Source organism: Lucilia sericata, unplaced genomic scaffold (assembly GCF_015586225.1).
Source record: "Lucilia sericata isolate MDLA Ls3-8-SP2 unplaced genomic scaffold, ASM1558622v1 Contig000409F_arrow, whole genome shotgun sequence".
NCBI lineage: Eukaryota > Metazoa > Arthropoda > Insecta > Diptera > Calliphoridae > Lucilia > Lucilia sericata.
The window spans coordinates 160,835-186,625 of record NW_023994427.1 but is presented as its reverse complement, the minus strand read 5'-3'; the positions used below and the strand labels follow the sequence as shown (position 1 = coordinate 186,625).

The 25,791-nt window shown below is 28.8% G+C and overlaps 1 protein-coding gene across 1 annotated transcript in view; it reads right to left on the bottom strand.

Annotated features, from left to right (window-relative positions):
• LOC119604617 (tight junction-associated protein 1) overlaps positions 1 to 18,181 on the bottom strand; it is a 79,465-nt gene extending 61,284 nt beyond the window's left edge. The window contains exons 1-2 of the mRNA XM_037957350.1: positions 18,075 to 18,181; positions 14,205 to 14,573 (exon numbers count right to left, since the gene is read on the bottom strand). Of these exons, the coding sequence (XP_037813278.1) occupies positions 14,205 to 14,468 (264 nt within the window). The 5' untranslated portion in view covers positions 14,469 to 14,573; positions 18,075 to 18,181. The remainder of the gene's footprint in view (positions 1 to 14,204; positions 14,574 to 18,074) is intronic.
• Between the last annotated feature and the right edge of the window lie 7,610 nt (positions 18,182 to 25,791).

The following is a 25,791-nucleotide window of genomic DNA, read 5'->3' as shown; positions in this document are numbered from 1 at the left end:
AGCAAAAGTGTTCTCGTTTGAAAGGACTAAAATTATATATTTCCAAAACAGAGGTGACTCTTTATGCATCTCTTTATAAATATTCCAATCCGACGTGATACACAGATTTTAACTTGATTTTGTCGACCAATACATATTATTAAATTAACATCAGAAAATCCATAGCGTTTCGCGTAAATATGTAGCCAAAAACCATGAAGTAAAATAATTCGTTGGTATTTTAAAATTCAAATTTAAGTTCCAAATTCACAGTACTTTAACAAAGAGTTCAAATCATATATTATGCGGATAACGCATTCCGCAACAACATAGAAGAAGTCCAACTTTCTTATATTATTTTCCCGAAAACTTAGCTCACTTACTCAGTTCACCCTTTGCAATCGCAACAAATTTTTGAAACGTGACTCCTTAAGCACATGTGACAATATTTGATAAAGAAACCTTTTCGCTACCTTGAAGAAAAATGAACATGAAAGATCTCACGATCATAAAATTAAACATCATGTTAACATATTAACAAAGAAGTCATTCTATCTTCAAAACATGCAATTGAAAACCTATCTGAAATATATATATTCTCAATGTACGGGAATATTTTATAGATATAACATCTCTACATTTATTAGACCTAGGGATTAATGAACTAGGTCAATTTTCGGATGGACAATTATTTAGAACAATAAGATATCAAAATATGTATAGGGGTCCGCGAAATTAAAAAAATTCTTCAAGGGGTCCGCGAAGTAAAAATCTGTGGGAACCGCTGGACTAGACTATAGACTAGACTATAGACTAGACTATAGACTAGACTATAGACTAGACTATAGACTAGACTATAGACTAGACTAGACTAGACTATAGACTAGACTAGACTAGACTATAGACTAGACTATAGACTAGAGATAGACTAGACTATAGACTAGGACTATAGACGAGACGAGAGACGAGACGAGACGAAGAGGGACGAACGAACGCGAAACGAACGAAGAACGAACGAACGAACGAACGAACGAACGAACGAACGAACGAAGAACAACGAAGAACGAAGAACGACGAACGAACGAACGAACGAACGAAACGAAATAACGAAACGAACAACGAAAACGAAACGAAGAACGAACGAACGAACGAACGAACGAAAAACGAACGAACGAAGAACGAACGAACGAACGAACGAACGAACGAACGAACACGAAAAAACGAACGAACGAACGAAACGAGAACGAACAACGAACGAAGCGAACGAACGAACGAACGAACGAACGAACGAACGAACGAACGAACGAAACGAACGAACGAACGAACGAACGAACGAAACGAACAACGAAAGAACGAAAAGAACGAACGAACGAACGAACGAACGAAGAACGAACAACGAACGAACGAACGAACTACTAACTACTACTAACTAACTAACTAACTAACTAACTAACTAACTAACTACCTAACTACTAACTAACTAACTAACTAACTAACTAACTAACTACTAACTACTAACTAACTAACTAACTAACTAACTAACTAACTAACTACTACCTAACTACTAACTAACTACTAACTAACTAACTAACTAACTACTAACTAACTAACTAACTAACTAACTAACTAACTAACTAACTAACTAACGAACTAACTAACTACTAACTAACTAACTAACTAACTAACTAACTAACTAACTAACTAACTAACTAACTAACTAACTACTAACTAACTAACTAACTAACTAACTAACTAACTAACTAACTAACTAACTAACTAACTAACTAACTAACTAACTAACTACTAACTAACTAACTAACTAAATAACTAAGTACTAACTTCTTTTATAAAATTTTGAAAATTTTCTATTAAAAGTTTTTTTTTGAACGAACAAGTTCTTTCTTTTCAAAACGATTGTCGTCAAAAAATGTCTATAAAAATACTATTGCGGCAAAAAATGCTGACTTATGCTAAATTTGAAAGTAATATATTAAATATTAATCATACGAACCGTAGTACAACAACTTTAAGAAAAACATTTTGCAAATATTTGGGGTATAAAATACTATGCAATTCGTTGAGTGTATTAAGGATTTAAGAATTTAATACTTTTGATTTACATATTTTCAAAAGTTGTAACATAAAAAACTTATTAAATTACTTCTGCTATGCAAGTAAAATTAATCAAATTTCCTAAAAACTTGCAATTAATTTACAAAAATATATATATATTTTTGCCCCCAAACAAAATTGATTCAATGAAGTTGATTATTTCTCCCTATTTAGGTTTATATAGCCCCCTTAACGATCCCTAAAGTAATTTTAATACTTAACAATCTGGATTAAAAAAAATGTGTTCACATGAGTTCTACATTTTGTAGCTGTTGTTTTTGTTCTTGTTCCCTTAACCCAACACATATTTCTGTGAACGAATAGTAATTGTTTTTGTGCGAACATGTTGTAAGAACACAAAAAAAAAAACAAAAAACACTCATGTACAATAAAAAAGTACAAGGAAAATTTTTAATGAATGTTTTACACACATACATTCATATACATTCATAAAAATGGCACAAATACTTTTTTTCCATTTCGTATAGTTGAAATCTATTATACTGTTTTTCTAAAAAAAAGAGAAAAAAACAACTATAAAAAAGTCATTATATTTGCTGGTAACCTACATATATTTTATGTTCTCGTGTATAAATACACTCCATGTACCACAATAATAACTACTTGCAACACACACTAAATGCAATAGCAGCAACGAATTATTAAGGAGAAAAAAAGAATTTATTTACAAGTACATTAAGAGAGTTGAATGGAGTGCGTTTGTGGATGTGATTAAGACCATTAAAATAAACCAATATGTCAAAAACTAACACCAATCGCTGGCTGTTAACACTTGTGTTGCAAACACATTTCCAGTTGCATGAATTGGGTCCCCGTAATGGAATTTGGAAAAGTACCTTTTTACTTTGAGAGCACAAAAACTAACCGATGTTATACACAAAATTAAATTTGTTCAATAAAAAGAGAAATTTATCGAAAATTTTAAAATTTTTTTCTAAAAAAAGAGAAATTTGTCGAAAATTATTTTATAACAAGAGAGATTTGTCGAAAATTTTCTATAAAAAGAGAAATTTGTCCAAAATTTTTTATAAAAAAAGAAATTTTGTGAAAATTTTTTATAAAAAAAGAAATTTTGTGAAAATTTTTTGTAAAAAGAGAATTTTTGAGAAAATTTTTCTACAAAAAGAGAAATTAGTCGAAATTTTTTTAAAAAAAGATAAATTTTTCGAAAATGTTCTATAAAAAGAGAAATTTTTCGAAAATTTTCTATAAAGAAAGGGAAAATTTATTGAAATTTATCGAAAATTTTCTATAGAAAGGGAAAATTTATCGAAAATTTTCTATAGAAAGGGAAAATTTATCGAACGTTTTCTATAGAAAGGGAAAATTTATCGAAAATTTTCTATAGAAATATAAATTTTTTCGAAAATTTTCTATAAAAATAGAAATTTTTTCGAAAATTTTCTATAAAAATATAAATTTTTTCGAACATTTTCTATAAAAAGAGAAATTTTTTCGAAAATTTTCTATAAAAAGAGAAATTTCTCGAAAATTTTCTATAAAAAGAGAAATTTCTCGAAAATTTTCTATAAAAAGAGAAATTTTTGGAAAATTTTCTATAAAAAGGAAAAAATTTTCTACAAAAAGGGAAATTTTTCGAAAATTTTCTATAAAATGGGAAATTTTTCGAAAATTTTCTATAAAAAGGGAAATTTTTCGAAAATTTTATATAAAAAGGGAAATTTTTTCGAAAATTTTCTATAAAAAGAGAAATTTTTTCGAAAATTTTCTATAAAAAGAAAATTTTTTTCGAAAATTTTCTATAAAAAGAGAAATTTTTTCGAAAAATTTCTATAAAAGAAAATTTTCTAAAAATAGATATATTTTTCGAAAGTTTTCTATAAGATAAATTTTTTCGAAAATGTTTATAAAAAGATAAATTTTTCGAAAATTTCTATAAAAAGAAAAATTTTTTCGAAAATTTCTATAAAAGAAAAATTTTTTTCGAAAATTTTCTATAAAAAGAGAATTTTTTTTCGAAATTTCTATAGAAAGAGAAAATTTTCTATAAAAAGGAGAACTTTTTCGAATATTTTCTTTAAAAAATAGAAAGTTTTCGAAAATTTTCTATAAAAAGAGAAATTTGCGAAAATTTGTACAAATTGTTCGAAAATTCCCTATAAAAGGAATCTGTTATACATAAAATTGTCATAAGAAGATCTTTTATAAAAACCCGTGATAGAAAAGCCTTCTCACAAAAAACTGTTATACATAAAATTTTATAAAAAAAAGCTCTTAAAGAAAATTTTCTATAGAAAAATCTCTTGTACAGAACTTGCTATAATAGAAGTTACGTTATACAAATTTTCTAAGGAAGGAAACTTTTATAGTTTCATTAGAGAAAACTGTTATAAAGAAAATACTTTACAAATGAAAATATTGTATATTTGTACAAAAACTTTTCTGACGTACAAAAAATTACTGAAGAAAAAACTGTTATACAGAAAATGTAAAACAAAAAATTTGTTCCTAATAACTGCTGTACATTAATTTTCTACAAAAGTAAACTGTTATACAGAAAAGTTTCTATAAAAAAAAACTTATTTAAAGAAACATTTAATAGAAAATTTGTTTTAAATAAATTCTTTCATAGATAAAACTGTTATACCAAAATTTGCCTAAAGAAAAAGTTTCTATAAAAAAATATCTTATACTAAACTTGTTTTAATAGAAATAACTGTTATACAAACATTTTCTAAGGAAAACTGTGATAAAGAAAATAATTCATAGAAAAAAATATTGTTCAAAAAATTGTCTGAAGAAGAAAATGTTATACAAAAAATTGTCTGAAGAAAAAACTGTTATATAGAAAATTTTGTTTGAAATAATTGCTGTACACTAATTTTCTATAGAAGCAAACTGTTATACAGAAGAGTTTCTATAGAAGCAAACTTTTATACAAAAGAGTTTCTATAGAAAAAACCTGATATAAAGAAACATTTTATAGAAAAACTGTTATAAAGAAAATCTTTTATAGAAAAAAACTGTTATAAAGAAAATTTTCTAAAGAAAAAAACTGTTAACAGATAAAGAAATTGTTATACATAAAATTTTCTATAAAAAACATTTTCTGTAGAAAAAAAAAACTGTTATACAGAAAATCTTTCATAGAAAATAATGTTTGCATAAACTCTTTTACAGTGCTTTATGACTAAGAAAGTACCTTAAAACTTTTTTATGATAAATTTCAACAAAAAAAATCTATAATTGAAACATGCATGGTTAGAAAATATGTATGTGTATATGTATGTATGTTTAAGTAATCCTGCAATAAATTACCCCAAATAATGGTTTTGTAATAAAGTAATATAAATTTATTTTTAATTTCAATTCAAGTAACAACAAAAAACACTTGCCCACTTAAAAAAAAACTAGCACAAAGTTTTTTAAACTTTTTTAGTTACATAGTTTTTCATTTACCCCATTGAAGTGTTTACTCACTCCATAATTATTTGGTTGAAAAAAGTGTTGTTTGGCTATTTACTTTTTTTTTTTAACACGAAACACAAAACTTTAGTTTGTTTTCCATTGAAAAGCTATTAAAAAGAGGAAAAGTTTTTTCTGTTTGTTGACAGTAGTAGTTAAATTTAATAATATGTCTGTGTGTGTGTTTTTATAAACAACAAAAAATTATGACTATAGTTTTTAATAAAGAAACTTTTTATAGTTAATTTTAATAAATTAAACATAAATTTCAAATAAGTTTTAATAAATATTAAAGCAATTAAAAGGTATGAAATGTTTAACACAAAAACCACAGAAGGGCTAAATGAAAATATTACCTATTTGTATAGAGAAAATGTTCGAAAGAGAAAAACTGTTATACAAAAAACGGAAAATGGAAAAAATTGTTTACAAATAGAAAAAAAGATAATATTTTTCTATATAAGATTGTGAGATTTTTCGATAATTTTCTATAAAAACAGAAATTTTGTGAAAATTTTCCACAAAAATTCTCTATAAAAATAGAATTCTTCTATGTTGGAAATTATTCCTAAATGTTCCCCTTTATAAAAGTCACTTTCCATACAACAAACCCCCAATAAAATTCCAATCTTAAACAACAACAAAAACGTTAAATCGTATCGTCTACTTGCATAAACGAATAAATGAATTCACTGCAATCAACACTCATTCATCCATTCATTCACTTACTTATTCTCTCAATCTTAAGTTGATTTCTTTTTTGTTTTCTCTCTTTAAAACAAAACGAATATAAACAACAACAATGAAATAATAACAGTATTTTCTGGCAAAATAAAATCCCTTGTTTGTTGTTTTTTATTGAAATTAAAATAAAAATTGCATTGAAAGTTGAAAGTCGGGAAGAAATGAATAAGAAAATATGGGGGAGAATGAATGAGTGAAGGAAAAAAGGCACTATAATAGATGAATGATAACAGGGAATAAATGTACTCCAACTACAAATGAATGTTAGTTAGCAGAGATGGAAAACTCAGAACGAATTTAACCCCACGAAAAATGAGCAAATTTTTGTAAATGGGCTAAGCACTAGACTAATCTATGGACAGAGCAAACAGAGTACATTGTCGAGCCAAAGCTATAGCTGAAACTAGAACTAGAACTGAACTAGAACTGAACTAGAACTGAACTAGAATGAACTGAACTGACAGAACTGAACTGAACTGAACTAGAACTGAACTAGAACTGAACTAGAACGAACTAGAACTGAACTAGATGAACTAGAACTGACTAGAACTTGAACTAGAACTGAACTAGAACTGAACTAGAACTGAACTAGAACTGAACTAGAATGAACTCGACTGAACTAGAACGAACTAGAACGAACTAGAACTGAACTAGAACTGAAACTAGAACTGAACTAGAACTGAACTAGAACTGAACTAGAACTGAACTAGAACTGAACTAGAACTGAACTAGAACTGAACTAGAACTGAACTAGAACTGAACTAGAACTGAACTAGAACTGAACTAGAACTGAACTAGAACTGAACTAAACTTAACTAGAACTGAACTAGAACTGAACTAGAACTGAACTAGAACTGAACTAGAACTGAACTAGAACTGAACTAGAACTGAACTAGAACTGAACTAGAACTGAACTAGAACTGAACTAGAACTGAACTAGAACTGAACTAGAACTGAACTAGAACTGAACTAGAACTGAACTAGAACTGAACTAGAACTGAACTAGAACTGAACTAGAACTGAACTAGAACTGAACTAGAACTGAACTAGAACTGAACTAGAACTGAACTAGAACTGAACTAGAACTGAACTAGAACTGAACTAGAACTGAACTAGAACTGAACTAGAACTGAACTAGAACTGAACTAGAACTGAACTAGAACTGAACTAGAACTGAACTAGAACTGAACTAGAACTGAACTAGAACTGAACTAGAACTGAACTAGAACTGAACTAGAACTGAACTAGAACTGAACTAGAACTGAACTAGAACTGAACTAGAACTGAACTAGAACTGAACTAGAACTGAACTAGAACTGAACTAGAACTGAACTAGAACTGAACTAGAACTGAACTAGAACTGAACTAGAACTGAATAGAACGGAACTAGAACTGACTAGAACTGACTAGAACTGAACTAGAACTGAACTAGAACTGAACTAGAACCTGAACTAGAACTGAACTAGAACTGAACTAGAACTGACTAGAACTGAACTAGAAACTGAACTAGAACTGAACTAGAACTGAACTAGAACTGAGTACTAGAACTGAACTAGAACGAACTAGAACTGAACTAGAACTGAACTAGAACTGAACTAGAACTGAACTAGAACTGAACTAGAACTGAACTAGAACTGAACTAGAACTGAACTAGAACTGAACTAGAACTGAACTAGAACTGAACTAGAACTGAACTAGAACTGAACTAGAACTGAACTAGAACTGAACTAGAACTGACTAGAACTGAACTAGAACTGAACTAGAAACTGAACTAGAACTGAACTAGAACTGAACTAGAACTGAACTAGAACTGAACTAGAAATGAATTAGAACTGAACTAGAACTGAACTAGAACTGAACTAGAACTGAACTAGAACTGAACTAGAACTGAACTAGAACTGAACTAGAACTGAACTAGAACTGAACTAGAACTGAACTAGAACTGAACTAGAACTGAACTAGAACTGAACTAGAACTGAACTAGAACTGAACTAGAACTGAACTAGAACTGAACTAGAACTGAACTAGAACTGAACTAGAACTGAACTAGAACTGAACTAGAACTGAACTAGAACTGAACTAGAACTGAACTAGAACTGAACTAGAACTGAACTAGAACTGAACTAGAACTGAACTAGAACTGAACTAGAACTGAACTAGAAATGAACTAGAACTGAACTAGAACTGAACTAGAACTGAACTAGAACTGAACTAGAACTGAACTAGAACTGAACTAGAACTGAACTAGAACTGAACTAGAACTAGAACTGAACTAGAACTGAACTAGAACTGAACTAGAACTGAACTAGAAAACTGAACTAGAACTGAACTAGAACTGAACTAGAACTGAGACTAGACTGAACTAGAACTGAACTGAACTGAACTAACTGAACTAGAACTGAACTAGAACTGAACTAGAACTGAACTAACTGAACTAGAACTGAACTAGAACTGACTAGAACTGAACTAGAACTGACTAGATCTAGAATTGAACTAGAACTGAACAAGAGCTGAACTAAACTGCCCTAGTATAAAGACTAGTCCAAGGCAAGTATATAGGCTGATCAATAAACTGGTAATTTAGTACTTCTAATCCTTTCAAAATGTAAATTTCCCATTCCTGTAAATAACTGCAATTGCATGTATGTGAACATGTATGAGAGTAAGTTTGTTTATTTGCAAACAAAAACAATCTGTTAAAAATAAAAACTACAACAAATTGCAGGGACGTTAAGTAAAACAAACAAAGAAAAGAAAACAAAAACAACACACTAGGGGGAAAAGAAAATATGTACAAAAAAAAACGTAATAAAAACTAAAAAGTTCGTTTAATAACAAACGAAAGAATTACAACAGCAACAAAAACAGAAACAAATAAAAAAGAAAAAAGAAAACAAACATCAACACAATAAAGAAAATAAATACGCCGTTACATACAAACACAATATGGAGATACTTTTGTAAACTATTGCTTTTTATTTTTATGTTAATACTTTTTTCCCTTTTTTCTGAATCCTTTTTCTTTCCAACTTAAGACAGGATTAAATGTTTTTAATATGACTCATTGTTTATGTGTATAGAGGTCTATACATATATGTATGCATTTGTATAAGTGTGATTTGTACTTATTTGCTTTCAACAGAAGGACTAAATATTTAAAGTTCCCTTTTCTATTCTAGTTATTCTTGGGGTTTGTTATTTTTTTTTTTTTTATAAAAACATGACCAAGTGCTTAAATTCCTTTCCGACACTTTTATTAGCTCGTTGAAGAGATATGTCGTCTGTGACAAAAACAATAAAATTTGAAGAAAGTACAAAAAAATTAAATAGAATGACAAAAGAAAACGAAAAAAAAACAACGCAACGTAATACGTTTGTTACTAAAAAAGGATACACAGCCATATTTAAATAGCAAATTTTATCCATACACACATACACTCATGTAGAGTATCCTATTAAAAAAAGTAGTAAAAATAAACAACAAACAAAACGAAATAAAGTTTAAGTAAAAACAAAGGAACACAAAAAAGGGGTTATTGACTTCCTGTAATGTAAGGAGTCAGGATATGAAAAAGAAAAACTTAAGAGTCACGCAAATAAAACTGTCAGTAAATTATTTTTCTTTTTATTTTTGGATAACATTTTAGTGAAATATTTCAAGAGTTTTTTAAGAATTTGTAGGAAATCAACACGGTATTTAATAAGTACTTTTGAATAAATACAAACTTTATTAAAAAAGGGGGAATTTTAAAGTTAAACAGTTAAAGTTAACAAGTTAATATTACTTCTTGAGACTAACTAGAACTGAACTAGAACTGAACTAGAACTGAACTAGAACTGAACTAGAAACTGAACTAGAACTGAACTAGAACTGAACTAGAACTGAACTAGAACTGAACTAGAACTGAACTAGAACTGAACTAGAACTGAACTAGAACTGACTAGAACTGAACTAGAACTGAACTAGAACTGAACTAGAACTGAACTAGAACTGAACTAGAACTGAACTAGAACTGACTAGAACTGAACTACTGACTAGAACTGAACTAGAACTGAACTAGAACTGAACTAGAACTGAACTAGAACTGAACTAGAACTGAACTAGAACTGAACTAGAACTGAACTAGAACTGAACTAGAACTGAACTAGAACTGACTAGAACTGAACTAGAACTGAACTAGAACTGAACTAGAACTGAACTGAACTAGAACTGAACTAGAACTGAAACTAGAACTGAACTAGAACTGAACTAGAACTGAAACTAGACGGAACTAGAACTGAACTATAACTGAACTAGAACTGAACTAGAACTGACTAGAACTGAACTAGAACTGAACTAGAACTGAACTAGAACTGAACTAGAACTGAACTAGAACTGAACTAGAACTGAACTAGAACTGAACTAGAACTGACTAGAACTGAACTAGAACTGAACTAGAACTGAACTAGAACTGAACTAGAACTGAACTAGAACTGAACTAGAACTGAACTAGAACTGAACTAGAACTGAACTAGAACTGAACTAGAACTGAACTAGAACTGAACTAGAACTGAACTAGAACTGAAATAGAACTGAACTAGAACTGAACTAGAACTGAACTAGAAACTGAACTAGAACTGAACTAGAACTGAACTAGAACTGAACTAGAACTGAACTAGAACTGAACTAGAACTGAACTAGAACTGAACTAGAACTGAACTAGAACTGAACTAGAACTGAACTAGAATTGAACTGGAAACGAACTAGAACTAAATTATAATAAAACTAGAACTGATAAAAAAATTTTAATTGTTTAATTGTTATTATCATTTTTCATCCGGTACGTATTATTAATATTTTACTCCTGTTCATAACAATCATACCACCCGTAGGTATAAATTATTATAAACAAATTGTTCATATCTGCTTAAGCTGCTTTAAATATTAATTAAATACTTTTTAATTTCAAAACTTTTTTAATACTTAAACCACATAAAAAATTTTAAAACTAGAGTAAAAGCACCTTAAAATTTCCTTTATAAAAACTCGTTAAAATTTACTAAATTCTATAGAAATTGTTTTCATTTCCTTTTAATCTAAACACCATTTTCTCTTATTTAGTTACTAACTTATAATAAAACTTATTTGTAATTTATATACTTTTAAACAAACACTAAACAACTAAAATAAAACTAAATACAAAAAAAAAGAAGATAATGGGAGTAGAAAGAAAGAAGTTGTAATTATATCCTTTTACTTTTGTTACAACATTTTTTGAACTTGTTTCTGTAGAACACGTTTAAAACTAATATAACGGGACTTGTTACTACCTAGCTCCTCTCAGCTCTGATTACACACCTTAAACATTATTCCCAGTACAAAAATCCACACATAGACCCCGACTCATCATACTTATAACATTTTACATTTCCTCACTCTCTTTGCAGAGCATAACTTTTTTTAACAGGAACAACGAAATCAACAACTACATAAACAAACCAACTACAATGGCATGCAATTTTTATGGTTTACACCTTCAAGTGTTTTGTTTTGTTCATAGATATGACGAGAGAGAGTGCAAATATAATAAACAATAAAATAAACATCGGAAAAAAGAATAAATATCATACAACTTACAGAAAACAATGAGGCTAGTTAAGCAATGTACAGTTTTTTTGTGAGATTATTAGCAACGAGAGTGAGAGAACAGAACCTGAACTGGAACCAGAACAGGAAATAGACAGAACTAACAGAACTAGAACAAACTAGAACAGAACTAGAACAGAACTAGAAACAGAACTGAACAGAACTAGAACAGAACTAGAACGAATAGAACAGAACTCAGAACAGAAACTAGAACAGAACTAGAAAAGAAACTAGAACAGAACTAGAACAGAACTAGAACAGAACTAGAACAGAACTAGAACAGAACTAGAACAGAACTAGAAACAGAACTAGAACAGAACTAGAACAGAACTAGAACAGAACTAGAACAGAACAGAACTAGAACAGAACTAGAACAGAACTAGAACAGAACTAAGAAACAGAACTAGAACAGAACTAGAACAGAACTGAACAAACTAGAACAGAACTAGAACAGAACTTAGAACCAGAACTAGAACAGAACTAGAACAGAACTAGAACAGAACTAGAACAGAACTAGAACAGAACTAGAACAGAACTAGAACAGAACTAGAACAGAACTAGAACAGAACTAGAACAGAACTAGAAAGAACTAGAACGAGAACTAGAACAGAACTAGAACAGAACTAGAACAACTAGAACAGAACTAGAACAGAACTAGAACAGAACTAGAACAGAACTAGAACAGAACTAGAACAGAACTAGAACAGAACTAGAACAGAACTAGAACAGAACTAGAACAGAACTAGAACAGAACTAGAACAGAACTAGAACAGAACTAGAACAGAACTAGAACAGAACTAGAACAGAACTAGAACAGAACTAGAACAGAACTAGAACAGAACTAGAACAGAACTAGAACAGAACTAGAACAGAACTAGAACAGAACTAGAACAGAACTAGAACAGAACTAGAACAGAACTAGAACAGAACTAGAACAGAACTAGAACAGAACTAGAACAGAACAGAACTAGAACAGAACTAGAACAGAACTAGAACAGAACTAGAACAGAACTAGAACAGAACTAGAACAGAACTAGAACAGAACTAGAACAGAACTAGAACAGAACTAGAACAGAACTAGAACAGAACTAGAACAGAACTAGAACAGAACTAGAGCAGAACTAGAACAGAACTAGAACAGAACTAGAACAGAACTAGAACAGAACTAGAACAGAACTAGAACAGAACTAGAACAGAACTAGAAACAGAACTAGAACAGAACTAGAACAGAACAGAACTAGACAGACTAGAACAGAACTAGAACAGAACAGAACTAGAACAGAACTAGAACAGAACTAGAACAGAACAGAACAGAACAGAACAGAACAGAACAGAACAGAACAGACTAACAGAACAGAACAGAACAGAACTAGAACAGAACTAGAACAGAACTAGAACAGAACTAGAACAGAACTAGAACAGAACTAGAACAGAACTAGAACAGAACTAGAACAGAACTAGAACAGAACTAGAACAGAACTAGAACAGAACTAGAACAGAACTAGAACAGAACTAGAACAGAACTAGAACAGAACTAGAACAGAACTAGAACAGAACTAGAACAGAACTAGAACAGAACTAGAACAGAACTAGAACAGAACTAGAACAGAAACTAATTTACTTTTAAAATACTTTCTCTCCTAACTAATAATTCTGATTTTTACTATTTTTATCAATGTTTGAAAAAATAATTAATGGTTAGAAAAACAGCAGCAACAACAACAAGGGAAACACAAAATAGAAAAACTACTAACACACAACTTTTTGACCTTTTTGTTTCAAACTAAAAAAAAGGAAATTGTACGATTTTATAATAAAATAGACCGCAAAAAACAATTTTCATTTTGTAGGGTTTTAACTCTCTCTGGTTTTACAACCATACAAAATCCAAAATAGAATAAAGTGAAATGAAATTCTATAACAAAATAAATATACGTTGTATTCAAAAACTTATACAGGACCACAAAGCTTAATTATAATAACAGCAACAACAAATATGTAAATGTTTAAACTATAAAATAGAAATATAAAATTTCAGTTTAGTTAACAAAAATCAATTATGTACCATTTAGGCAACAACAACAGAGTCCAGGTGGAAAGTTTAGTTAGAAAACTATTAAATTACAAATTAAGGTATTTAAAGTTTTTTTTTGTACTAATATCGCTTTTGGAATAAATTTGTAATAGTTTTTCACACATACATAGTTAGTATTTAATTTAGTTTGTAATATTATTAGTGTTGCAAATAAATATAAATTATTCACATTGGGGAAAATTAAGAAAATTTGTTACTCACAATATCTCTTTGCAATTTGGATATATTGAAATTGGCCTGTGCCAAACGCACACTGAGTGTGGCCACATCACTGGTTAGTTGTGCTCTTTCTCCGGTATTACGATCTACCAACTTTAATAGTTTATCTTCTAAACTTTGGTTAACTTTCTGCACTCGCTTATGTGATTCATAAAGACGATCGTATTTATCTTGCCATGCTATAACACTGTCTTCCAGTTCGGCTTGCCTTTCGGAATCCGTTATACACGTAGCCTCCATGGCCATTAAAAGCGTGTCCTTTTCCTGTAACGTTTGTTTGAGTGTTTCTATTTCTTTAGCAGCTACTGCAGCGATGGTGACAGCAACTGGCGCCAAAGTTTCGCAAATATTCTGAAAGTAGGTTGAATAAGAAAAAGTTAATAATAATTGGAATGATATGTTTATTTAATAAAATTATTCAAACCGCACGTGGCCTCCATATTAAAACCACTGAAATTAAATTTAAACAATATTATTTAAAAACACTTATCGTGCTCACAGAACATTTGTACTAAAAGTATTCAAATATAGTCTATGTTGTATATGATCTTAAGTCTTAGTTAAGTTCTAATTCAATTCTAGTTCAGTTCAGTTCTAGTTCAGTTCTAATTCAATTCTAGTTCAGTTCTAGTTCAGTTCTAGTTCAGTTCTAGTTCAGTTCTAGTTCAGTCTAGTTCAGTTCTAGTTCAGTCTAGTTCAGTTCTAGTTCAGTTCTAGTTCAGTTCTAGTTCAGTTCTAGTTCAGTTCTAGTTCAGTTCTAGTTCAGTTCTAGTTCAGTTCTAGTTCAGTTCTAGTTCAGTTCTAGTTCAGTTCTAGTTCAGTTCTAGTTCAGTTCTAGTTCAGTCTAGTTCAGTTCTAGTTCAGTTCTAGTTCAGTTCTAGTTCAGTTCTAGTTCAGTTCTAGTTCAGTTCTAGTCGTCTAGTTCAGTTCTAGTTCAGTTCTAGTTCAGTTCTAGTTCAGTTCTAGTTCAGTTCTAGTTCAGTTCTAGTTCAGTTCTAGTTCAGTTCTAGTTCAGTTCTAGTTCAGTTCTAGTTCAGTTCTAGTTCAGTTCTAGTTCAGTTCTAGTTCAGTTCTAGTTCAGTTCTAGTTCAGTTCTAGTTCAGTTCTAGTTCAGTTCTAGTTCAGTTCTAGTTCAGTTCTAGTTCAGTTCTAGTTCAGTTCTAGTTCAGTTCTAGTTCAGTTCTAGTTCAGTTCTAGTTCAGTTCTAGTTCAGTTCTAGTTCAGTTCCAGTTCAGTTCTAGTTCAGTTCTAGTTCAGTTCTAGTTCAGTTCTAGTTCAGTTCTAGTTCAGTTCTAGTTCAGTTCTAGTTCAGTTCTAGTTCAGTTCTAGTTCAGTTCTAGTTCAGTTCTAGTTCAGTTCTAGTTCAGTTCTAGTTCAGTTCTAGTTCAGTTCTAGTTCAGTTCTAGTTCAGTTCTAGTTCAGTTCTAGTTCAGTTTTAGTTCAGTTCTAGTTCAGTTATAGTTCAGTTAGTAGTTCAGTTGTTCAGTTCTAGTTCAGTTCTAGTTCAGTTCTAGTTCAGTTCTAGTTCAGTTCTAGTTCAGTTCTAGTTCAGTTCTAGTTCAGTTCTAGTTCAGTTCTAGTTCAGTTCTAGTTCAGTTCTAGTTCAGTTCTAGTTCAGTTCTAGTTCAGTTCTAGTTCAGTTCTAGTTCAGTTCTAGTTCAGTTCTAGTTCAGTTCTAGTTCAGTTCTAGTCAGTTCTAGTTCAGTTCTAGTTCAGTTCTAGTTCAGTTCTAGTTCAGTTCTAGTTCAGTTCTAGTTCAGTTCTAGTTCAGTTCTAGTTCAGTTCTAGTTCAGTTCTAGTTCAGTTCTAGTTCAGTTCTAGTTCAGTTCTAGTTCAGTTCTAGTTCAGTTCTAGTTCAGTTCTAGTTCAGTTCTAGTTCAGTTCTAGTTCAGTTCTAGTTCAGTTCTAGTTCAGTTCTAGTTCAGTTCTAGTTCAGTTCTAGTTCAGTTCAGTTCAGTTTCTAGTTCAGTTCTAGTTCAGTTCTAGTTCAGTTCTAGTTCAGTTCTAGTTCAGTTTTAGTTCAGTTCTAGTTCAGTTATAGTTCAGTTGTAGTTCAGTTGTAGTTCAGTTCTAGTTCAGTTCTAGTTCAGTTCTAGTTCAGTTCTAGTTCAGTTCTAGTTCAGTTCTAGTTCAGTTCTAGTTCAGTTCGAGTTCAGTTCTAGTTCAGTTCTAGTTCAGTTCTAGTTCAGTTCTAGTTCAGTTCTAGTTCAGTTCTAGTTCAGTTCTAGTTCAGTTCTAGTTCAGTTCAAGTTCAGTTCTAGTTCTAGTTCAGTTCTAGTTCAGTTCTAGTTCAGTTCTAGTTCAGTTCTAGTTCAGTTCTAGTTCAGTTCTAGTTCAGTTCTAGTTCAGTTCTAGTTCAGTTCTAGTTCAGTTCTAGTTCAGTTCTAGTTCAGTTCTAGTTCAGTTCTAGTTCAGTTCGTTCAGTTCTAGTTCAGTTCTAGTTCAGTTCTAGTTCAGTTCTAGTTCAGTTCTAGTTCAGTTCTAGTTCAGTTCTAGTTCAGTTCTAGTTCAGTTCTAGTTCAGTTCTAGTTCAGTTCTAGTTCAGTTCTAGTTCAGTTCTAGTTCAGTTCTAGTTCAGTTCTAGTTCAGTTCTAGTTCAGTTCTAGTTCAGTTCTAGTTCAGTTCTAGTTCAGTTCTAGTTCAGTTCTAGTTCAGTTCTAGTTCAGTTCTAGTTCAGTTCTAGTTCAGTTCTAGTTCAGTTCTAGTTCAGTTCTAGTTCAGTTCTAGTTCAGTTCTAGTTCAGTTCTAGTTCAGTTCTAGTTCAGTTCTAGTTCAGTCTAGTTCAGTTCTAGTTCAGTTCTAGTTCAGTTCTAGTTCAGTTCTAGTTCAGTTCTAGTTCAGTTCTAGTTCAGTTCTAGTTCAGTTCTAGTTCAGTTCTAGTTCAGTTCTAGTTCAGTTCTAGTTCAGTTCTAGTTCAGTTCTAGTTCAGTTCTAGTTCAGTTCTAGTTCAGTTCTAGTTCAGTTCTAGTTCAGTTCTAGTTCAGTTCTAGTTCAGTTCTAGTTCAGTTCTAGTTCAGTTCTCGTTCAGTTCTAGTTCAGTTCTAGTTCAGTTCTCGTTCAGTTCTAGTTCCGTTCTAGTTCAGTTCTAGTTCAGTTCTAGTTCAGTTCTAGTTCAGTTCTAGTTCAGTTCTAGTTCAGTTCTAGTTCAGTTCTAGTTTTCAGTTCTAGTTCAGTCTAGTTCAGTTCTAGTTCAGTCAGTTCTAGTTCAGTTCTAGTTCAGTTCTAGTCAGTTCTAGTTCAGTCTAGTTCAGTTCTAGTTCAGTTCTAGTTCAGTTCTAGTTCAGTTCTAGTTCAGTTCTAGTTCAGTTCTAGTTCAGTTCTAGTTCAGTTCTAGTTCAGTTCTAGTTCAGTTCTAGTTAGTTCCCAATTGAATTCACTTGTAGTTCTATTTATTTCCAAGTACTTCATATTTTATATTGCTCTGTGATTAATTGTTATTTATTTTTATAAAGTTTTCTTAGAAGTGCGCGACAGTAATGTGCAATTAAAATGATATTTTTATAGATTATTTAAAAATAAATAAAGAAACACACCGTTAATAAAAATTAATAACCGTTAACAATAAATATGCCGTTAAACTTTTACGATTTGTACTCATAAACTGAGAAAATGAGAGGAAAGTAAAAAGATTAAATAAGAAAAAAACACAATAAGTAATCAGAAGTATATTACGCATTGAGGACACTTTATTTTATGGTCGGCATAATATTGACATTTATTTCAGCTTAGGATACCGATATTTATTACTTCTTAATTAATATTATTAAATATTTTGCACTTTATTTTCCATTGATTTTACAAATTTATCATGATGCTGCGTATTATTATCTGTTTATTTATTTTAAAAAATACCTTAATTGAGTAGAAAAATCTCTGTAATTTGAATATTTTTTTATTAAATTAAAAAATTAGATTTAATTTTATACAAAAAAATTCATTTGAGGTAAATTTTTTACACGGAACGGAAAAAAATTAAAAAAAAAGTTTTGTATTTTAATATTAAAAGACAAAAACATACTGAGTTTTTTTTAATCAAATCTGTTGAATGCAAATTATTAAGGGGATCATCAACATCAGAGCAACACCAATACTAACACACAGAGACGCTGTTATAAAATTAAAAACTGTAAATGGTTTTTTAATGGGCTTAGACGAATGGAAGAGAACCCTTTCAGAAGTTTTATAGAAATATAAAAATAAAATTCTCTTTTTATAGAAAATTTTAAAATTTTTAATGAAAATTTCTGAAGAATTTCTAACAAATTTTCGCAAAATTTATATTTTTATAGAATTTTTTTTTCGAAATATTTCACTTTTTATAGAAAATCTGTTTCGAAATATTTCTCTTTTTATAGAAAACTTTCGAAAATGTCTCTAATTATAGAAAATTTTAGAGAAATTAAAATTTTTAATAAAAATTTCTGAAGAATTTTTAAAAAATTTTGGCAAAATTTCTCTTTTAAGAAAATTTTTCAAAATCTTCTCTTTTTATAGAAAATTTTCGAAAAATTTCTCTTTTTTAAAGAAAATTTTCGAAAATTTTCTTTTTTTATATAAAATTTTCGAAAAGCTTCTCTTTTATAAAAAATTTTTTCGATAAATTTCTCTTTTTATAGAAAATTTGTTGATAAATTTCTCTTTTTATAAAAAATTTTCGCTAAATTTCTCTTTTTATAGAAAATTTTTTAATAAATTTCTCTTTTTATAGAAAATTGTTCGATAAATTTCTCTTTTTATAGAAAATTTTTCGATAAATTTCTCTTTTTATAGAAAATTTTTCGATAAATTTCTCTTTTTAGAGAACATTTTTCGATAAATTTCTCTTTTTAAAGAACATTTTTCGATAAATTTCTCATTTTATAGACAATCTTTCGACAAATTTCACATTTTATAGAAAATTTTTGATAATTTTTTCTTTTTAAAGAAAATTATTCTATAAATTTCTCTATTTATAGAAAATGTTTCGATAAATTTCTCTTTTTATAGAAAATTTTTCGATAAATTTCTCTTTTTATAGAAAAATTTTCGATACATTTCTCTTTTTATATAAAATTTTCAGATAAATTTCTCTTCTTTCTCTTTTTATAGAAAATTATCGAAAAATTTCTCTTTTATAAAAAATTTTCTCTTTTTATACAAAATTTTCGAAATTTTTCTCTTTTTATAGAAAATTTTTCGATAAATTTCTCTTTTTAAAGAAAATTTTTCGATAAATTTCTGGTTTTAAAGAAAATTTTTCGATAAATTTCACTTTTTATAGAAAAATTTTCAATCAATTTCTCTTTTTAAAGAAAAATTTTCAATCAATTTCACTTTTTATAGAAAAATGTTCAATCAATTTCTCTTTTTAAAGAAAATTATTCGATAAATTTCTCTTTTTACAGAAAAATTTTCGATAAATTTCTCTTTATATAGAAAATTTTCGATAAATTTATCTTTATATAGAAAATTTTCGAAATATTTCTCTTTTTATATAACATTTTTCGAATAATGTATCTTTTTATAGAAAATTTTCAAAAAATTCCCTTTTTATACAAAATTTTCGAAATATATTTCTTTTTATACAAAATTTTCGAAAAATGTCTCTTTTGTAGAAAATTATCTCTTTTTATAAAAAATTTTACCTTATATACAAAATTTTCGAAAAATTTCTCTTTTATAGTAAATTTTCGAATATTTTCTCTTTTTATAGAAAGTTTTCAAAATTGTTCGTTTCATAGAAAATCAAAATTTTGTACAAAATTTTCGAAAACTTCGATTTTGATTGTTCTAATCAAACGACAAACCAACTATGCCTCCCCTATCTCTTACTTACAGAATCAAAGGGTACAAGCGCAAAGAAATGTAACAACAACAACAACTACCCAAATATTATCATAATTATCAGTAAAATTCAACAGAGAACACAGAATAAATGTGTAATCAGCACAATGACAACGACATTAATATTATTATTGTTGTTGAAATAAAAACAAAAAGACTCACAAAATGAACTAAAATAAATATGAAAAAAAGTTTAAACAAAATATTCGTAATGAGTTGTAGAAAAATAAAATGAGTATAAAGCTACCAAAATAGATAAGCCCGTAGTAATATTAAATATTTAATAAAGAACAAAAAAAAAATAAAATAAAATACAATTTATTAAATGAAAACCACATTTTGTTATCAGTGACAGAAAACGTCAGTTTATTTACAAAACAGTAATAAAAAGAGAGAAGGCAGACGGACTTACTCAAACCATAAAATAAGTATTTATTTACATTTAAATATGTATAATATTATGATGCTGAACTATTGCTGAAACTAAATTCTCACACTATTTTTGCCTCTCGCACACATAAATTAATTTCATTGAATTATTGTACAACAACAGCGACAACAAGTGTCAACAGTAGTATGCTGCTGGTCTCATCGGAGACAAAGAATGGACAAATATTTGTTATCATTAACCAAGCACAAGCAGCAAACAATCACAAAACTCCAGCCACCCACCATCAACTGTTCATCTAACCCCTCTTTAATAATAAAAAAAAAAAACGCAAAACTCAACAAAAACACTAAACCAGAGAAATTTAATTTAAAGAGTTCAAAAAAATATCAAAAACTGACAACAACACAAAGACATTGAAGAAATATTTTTGCGGATATCAGTTTAAAATTATTAAAAATAACCTTTGACTTTAAAAAGGAAATTAAAATGACAGCTTTGTTGATATTTCATTTTAGCAGAATCATAAACCATTAATGAGAGAGGGAGAAAAAGTTTCGAGAAATTTTTTCTTTTTATAGAAAATTTTCGACAAATTTCTCTTTTTATAGAAAATATTGAACAAAATTCTCTTTTTCAAAAAATTTATATTATTATAGAAAATTTTCGAACAAAATTTCTCATTTTATAGAAAATTTTCGAACAAAATTCTCTTTTTATAGAAAAATTTCGAACTAAATTCTCTTATTAAAGAAAATTTTCGAACAAAATTCTCTTTTTTAAGAAAATTTTCGAACAAAATTCTCTTTTTTAAAAAAATTTTCGAACAAAATTCTCTTTTTAAAGAAAATTTTCGAACAAAATTCTCTTTTTAAAGAAAATTTTCGAACAAAATTCTCTTTTTATAGAAATTTTCGAACAAAATTCTCTTTTTTAAGAAAATTTTCGAACAAAATTCTCTTTTTAAAGAAAATTTTCGAACAAAATTCTCATTTTAAAGAAAATTTTCGAACAAAATTCTCTTTTTAAAGAAAATTTTCGAACAAAATTCTCTTTTTAAAGAAAATTTTCGAACAAAATTCTCTTTTTTAAGAAAATTTTCGAACAAAATTCTCTTTTTAAAGAAAATTTTCGAACAAAATTCTCTTTTTAAAGAAAATTTTCGAACAAAATTCTCTTTTTATAAAAAATTTTCGAACAAAATTCTCTTTTTATAGAAATTTTTCGAACAAAATTCTCTTTTTATAGAAAATTTTCGAACAAAATTCTCTTTTTATAGAAAATGTTCTAACAAAATTCTCTTTTTATAGAAAATTTTCGAACAAAATTACTCTTCATATAGAAAATTTTCGAACAAAATTCTCTTATTATAGAAAATTTCGAACAAATTCTCTTATTATAGAAAATTTAGAACAATTCTCTTTTTATAGAAATTTTTCGAACAAAATTCTCTTTTTATAGAAAATTTTCGAACAAAATTGTGTTTTTATAAAAAATTTTCGAACAAAATTGTCTTTTTATAAAAAATTTTCGAACAAAATTCTCTTTTTAAAGAAAATTTTCGAAAATTCTCTTTTTACAGAAAATTTTAGAACAAAATTCTCTTTTTATAAAAAATTTTCGAAAACAATTCTACTTTTAAAGGAAATTTTCGAATAAAATTCTCTTTTTAAAGTGAATCTTTGAACAAAATTCTCTTTTTCGAACCAAATTTTCTTTTATAGAAAATTTTTGAACCAAATCCTCTTTTTATGGAAAATTTTCCAAAAAATTCTCTTTTTATAGAAAAGTTTCGCAAAATTTCACTTCTTATAAAAAATTTCTAAAAAATTTTTCTTTTTATAAAAAATTTTTCTCTATTTATAGAAAATTTCCGAAATTTGTATCTCTTTTTTAGAAATTTTTCCAAATTTTTTTTTTTTTTTTTATAGAAAATTTTAAAAAATTTTTCCCCTCTTATAGAAAATTGTCGAGACATTTATTTCTTATAAAAAATGTTCGAAAAACTCTTAAAACTAATTTAAAGAAAATTTTCGAACAAAATTTCTTTTTTTTTATAGAAAACTTCCGAAAATTTTCTCTTTTTATGGGAAAATTTCGAATTCTTATTTAATAGAAAATTTTCGGAAAATTATAAAAAAAAGTCTCTTTTTATAAGAAAATTTTCTATTTTTGTACAAAATTTTCGATAAATTTCTCTTTTATAGAAATTTTTCGAAAAAATTCTCTTTTTATAGAAAAATTTCGAAAAATTTCACTTTCATCTTTTTAAATTATGTCATTTTTATAGAAAATTTTACGAAGCTCTCTCTAGAAACTCTCTATAGATATATTAGAAATTTTACCTTAATATTAAGAATCTCAAAACAAATTCTTTAATATTTAAAACTAAACAAATCACAGTTAAAGATTTGCAAAAAAAACACTTCTATTATTTACTCCCTACTCAATTTTCTTATTGATATTCCTATTTCGAAATGATTTTTTCATTTTACCACTTCATATATCATTTAATAATAAAACATTTTTTTCCATTACTTCAGCTTTCATTTTCCTGACCACATTTACTTTAAGTAAAAAACAACTCACCCAACACCTTTTACCCATTCCCAGTACAACCAACACACTTATATTTACTCCTCAACATCTTAAACTTAACAGTCAAGAGATATCAGAAATGAGTGAAAAACCAACATCTATGAAATATAAAGAATGAAAAAGTCTTTACAAATATTTTCCTTTAAATTTTACTCTCAAACAACAATTTTTAGCAGTAGAGCGCTAGCAAAACCACAATGTGTCTGTGAATTTCAAATATTTCTATCCTGCGAAAAGGAATAAAACTAAAAGATAGTTATGCGTTTCTTAAGAAAATCCTTACAAGAGTAACTGCATCATGGAAAGTATGAGCTTTAACTGCACAAGATGAGATACAGAGGGAAAATAAACAAAAAAAAATAAATAGTAAAAGAAAGAAAAACCGTACAAATTTTGATATGTATGTAGAAAAGAAGTTTTTCATTGAATTAAAGTTAACAAACATATGAAGTTTTTAGGATGACAAACAAGATGTTGAGAGAAAAAACGATGCCTGTGTACACATGTTGAAAAGAAGCATCATGTTACAGCATGTTTTCTTAAAATTAATAACTTAAAAGGAAACCAGTAACAAGAGAGAAGGCAATAAGGATACTGAATTTAGTTATAAACATAAATTAAAAGATATGATTTCTCGTATGATTTCTCTCTGAACTAGAACTGAACTAGAACTGAACTAGAACTGAACTAGAACTGAACTAGAACTGAACTAGAACTGAACTAGAACTGAACTAGAACTGAACTAGAAACTGAACTAGAACTGAACTAGAACTGAACTAGAACTGAACTAGAACTGAACTAGAACTGAACTAGAACTGAACTAGAACTGAACTAACTGAACTAGAACTGAACTAGAACTGAACTAGAACTGAACTAGAACTGAACTAGAACTGAACTGAACTGAACTAGAACTGAACTAGAACTGAACTAGAACTGAACTAGAACTGAACTAGAACTAACTAGAACTGAACTAGAACTGAACTAGAACTGAACTAGAACTGAACTAGAACTGAACTAGAACTGAACTAGAACTGAACTAGAACTGAACTAGAACTGAACTAGAACTGAACTAGAACTGAACTAGAACTGAACTAGAACTGAACTAGAACTGAACTAGAACTGAACTAGAACTGAACTAGAACTGAACTAGAACTGAACTAGAACTGAACTAGAACTGAACTAGAACTGAACTAGAACTGAACTAGAACTGAACTAAACTGAACTAGAACTGAACTAGAACTAAACTAGAACAAGAACTGAACTAGAACTGAACTAGAACTGAACTAGAACTGAACTAGAACTGAACTAGAACTGAACTGAACTAGAACTGAACTAGAACTGAACTAGAACTGAACTAGAACGAACTAGAACTGAACTAGAACTGAACTAGAACTGAACTAGAACTGAACTAGAACTGAACTAGAACTGAACTAGAACTGAACTAGAACTGAACTAGAACTGATCTAGAACTGAACTAGAACTGAACTAGAACTGAACTAGAACTGAATCGAACTGAACTGAACTAGAACTGAACTGAACTAGAACTGAACTGAACTGAACTGAACTGAACTGAACTGAACTGAACTGAACTGAACTAGAACTAGAACTGAACTGAACTAGAACTGAACTGAACTAGAACTGAAGTAGAACTGAACTAGAACTGAACTAGAACTGAACTAGAACTGAACTAGAACTGAACTAGAACTGACTAGAACTGAACTAGAACTGAACTAGAACTGAACTAGAAACTGAACTAGAACTGAACTAGAACTTTTTTTTTTTTTTTAAATAATATGATGTTTTATTTCATTCGTTTCGATTTTTACAGGTATTTCTTAAATATAACAATTAGTTTTTATATAAATTGAAAACCCACTAAGCCATACGGCTTGTCAGCAGGTGTAAAATTTAAAATATAAAAATAATTTATTAATAAAAAAATTCATTGCGAACTTATAAAATGTTCTTTCAGTAGTTTTTTTCCTTTTAAACTTGTTGTTTTCGTTTATTATGGATACAGGTATCTTGTTAAGGACTGATTGCAGGGTAACTCCAAGAGTGTTTTACCATATTCATTTTGGAAACGATCCACTTTGTACCTTCCTTGTGCTCTTCTTCTTGTGTTGTATTCATGATCGATGACACTCACGAATCGGTTATCATTATAGAACTCGGTTAATATAGTCATAAAATATATGTTTTTTACGTTTAATACGTTCATAGTTTTGGTTATGTTATCGTTGGTGTTTTTTTTGGCTTGATTTGTGTAAGTATTATGTTGAATTGTTTGTGAGTTTAGTTGATTATTATCGTTTATATTTGACAATATGTTGTTATTGATTGTGTTGCTGGGGTTGTAATTAGTTGTTGTATTGATTTGTGTTGAGTTGCTTGTAGAAAAATTATAATTTTTTCTAAGGATTTTGAGTATTTGGTTTTGAGTGTTTTGTATTATTCGACAGTGAGTTGAACTTCCCCATGCAGCAATACCATGTCTTATATAAGACTCTGCTAATGAAAAGTAAACTTGTCTAAGTACATTGTACGTTGTGCAGTAACTTAGATGACATATCATAAAGGCGGTTTTTCGCAGTTTTCTTTGTAGATCTTCAATATGAGTTTTCCATTTGAATTTGCTATCAACATATACCCCTAGATATTTATATGCATCTACTAGTTCTATTAATGTTGTGCAGTTTTCGGCTGTTCTTCCTGGATTTTGTGATTTTTCGTGTAGGCATTTACTGTCGTGATATATGA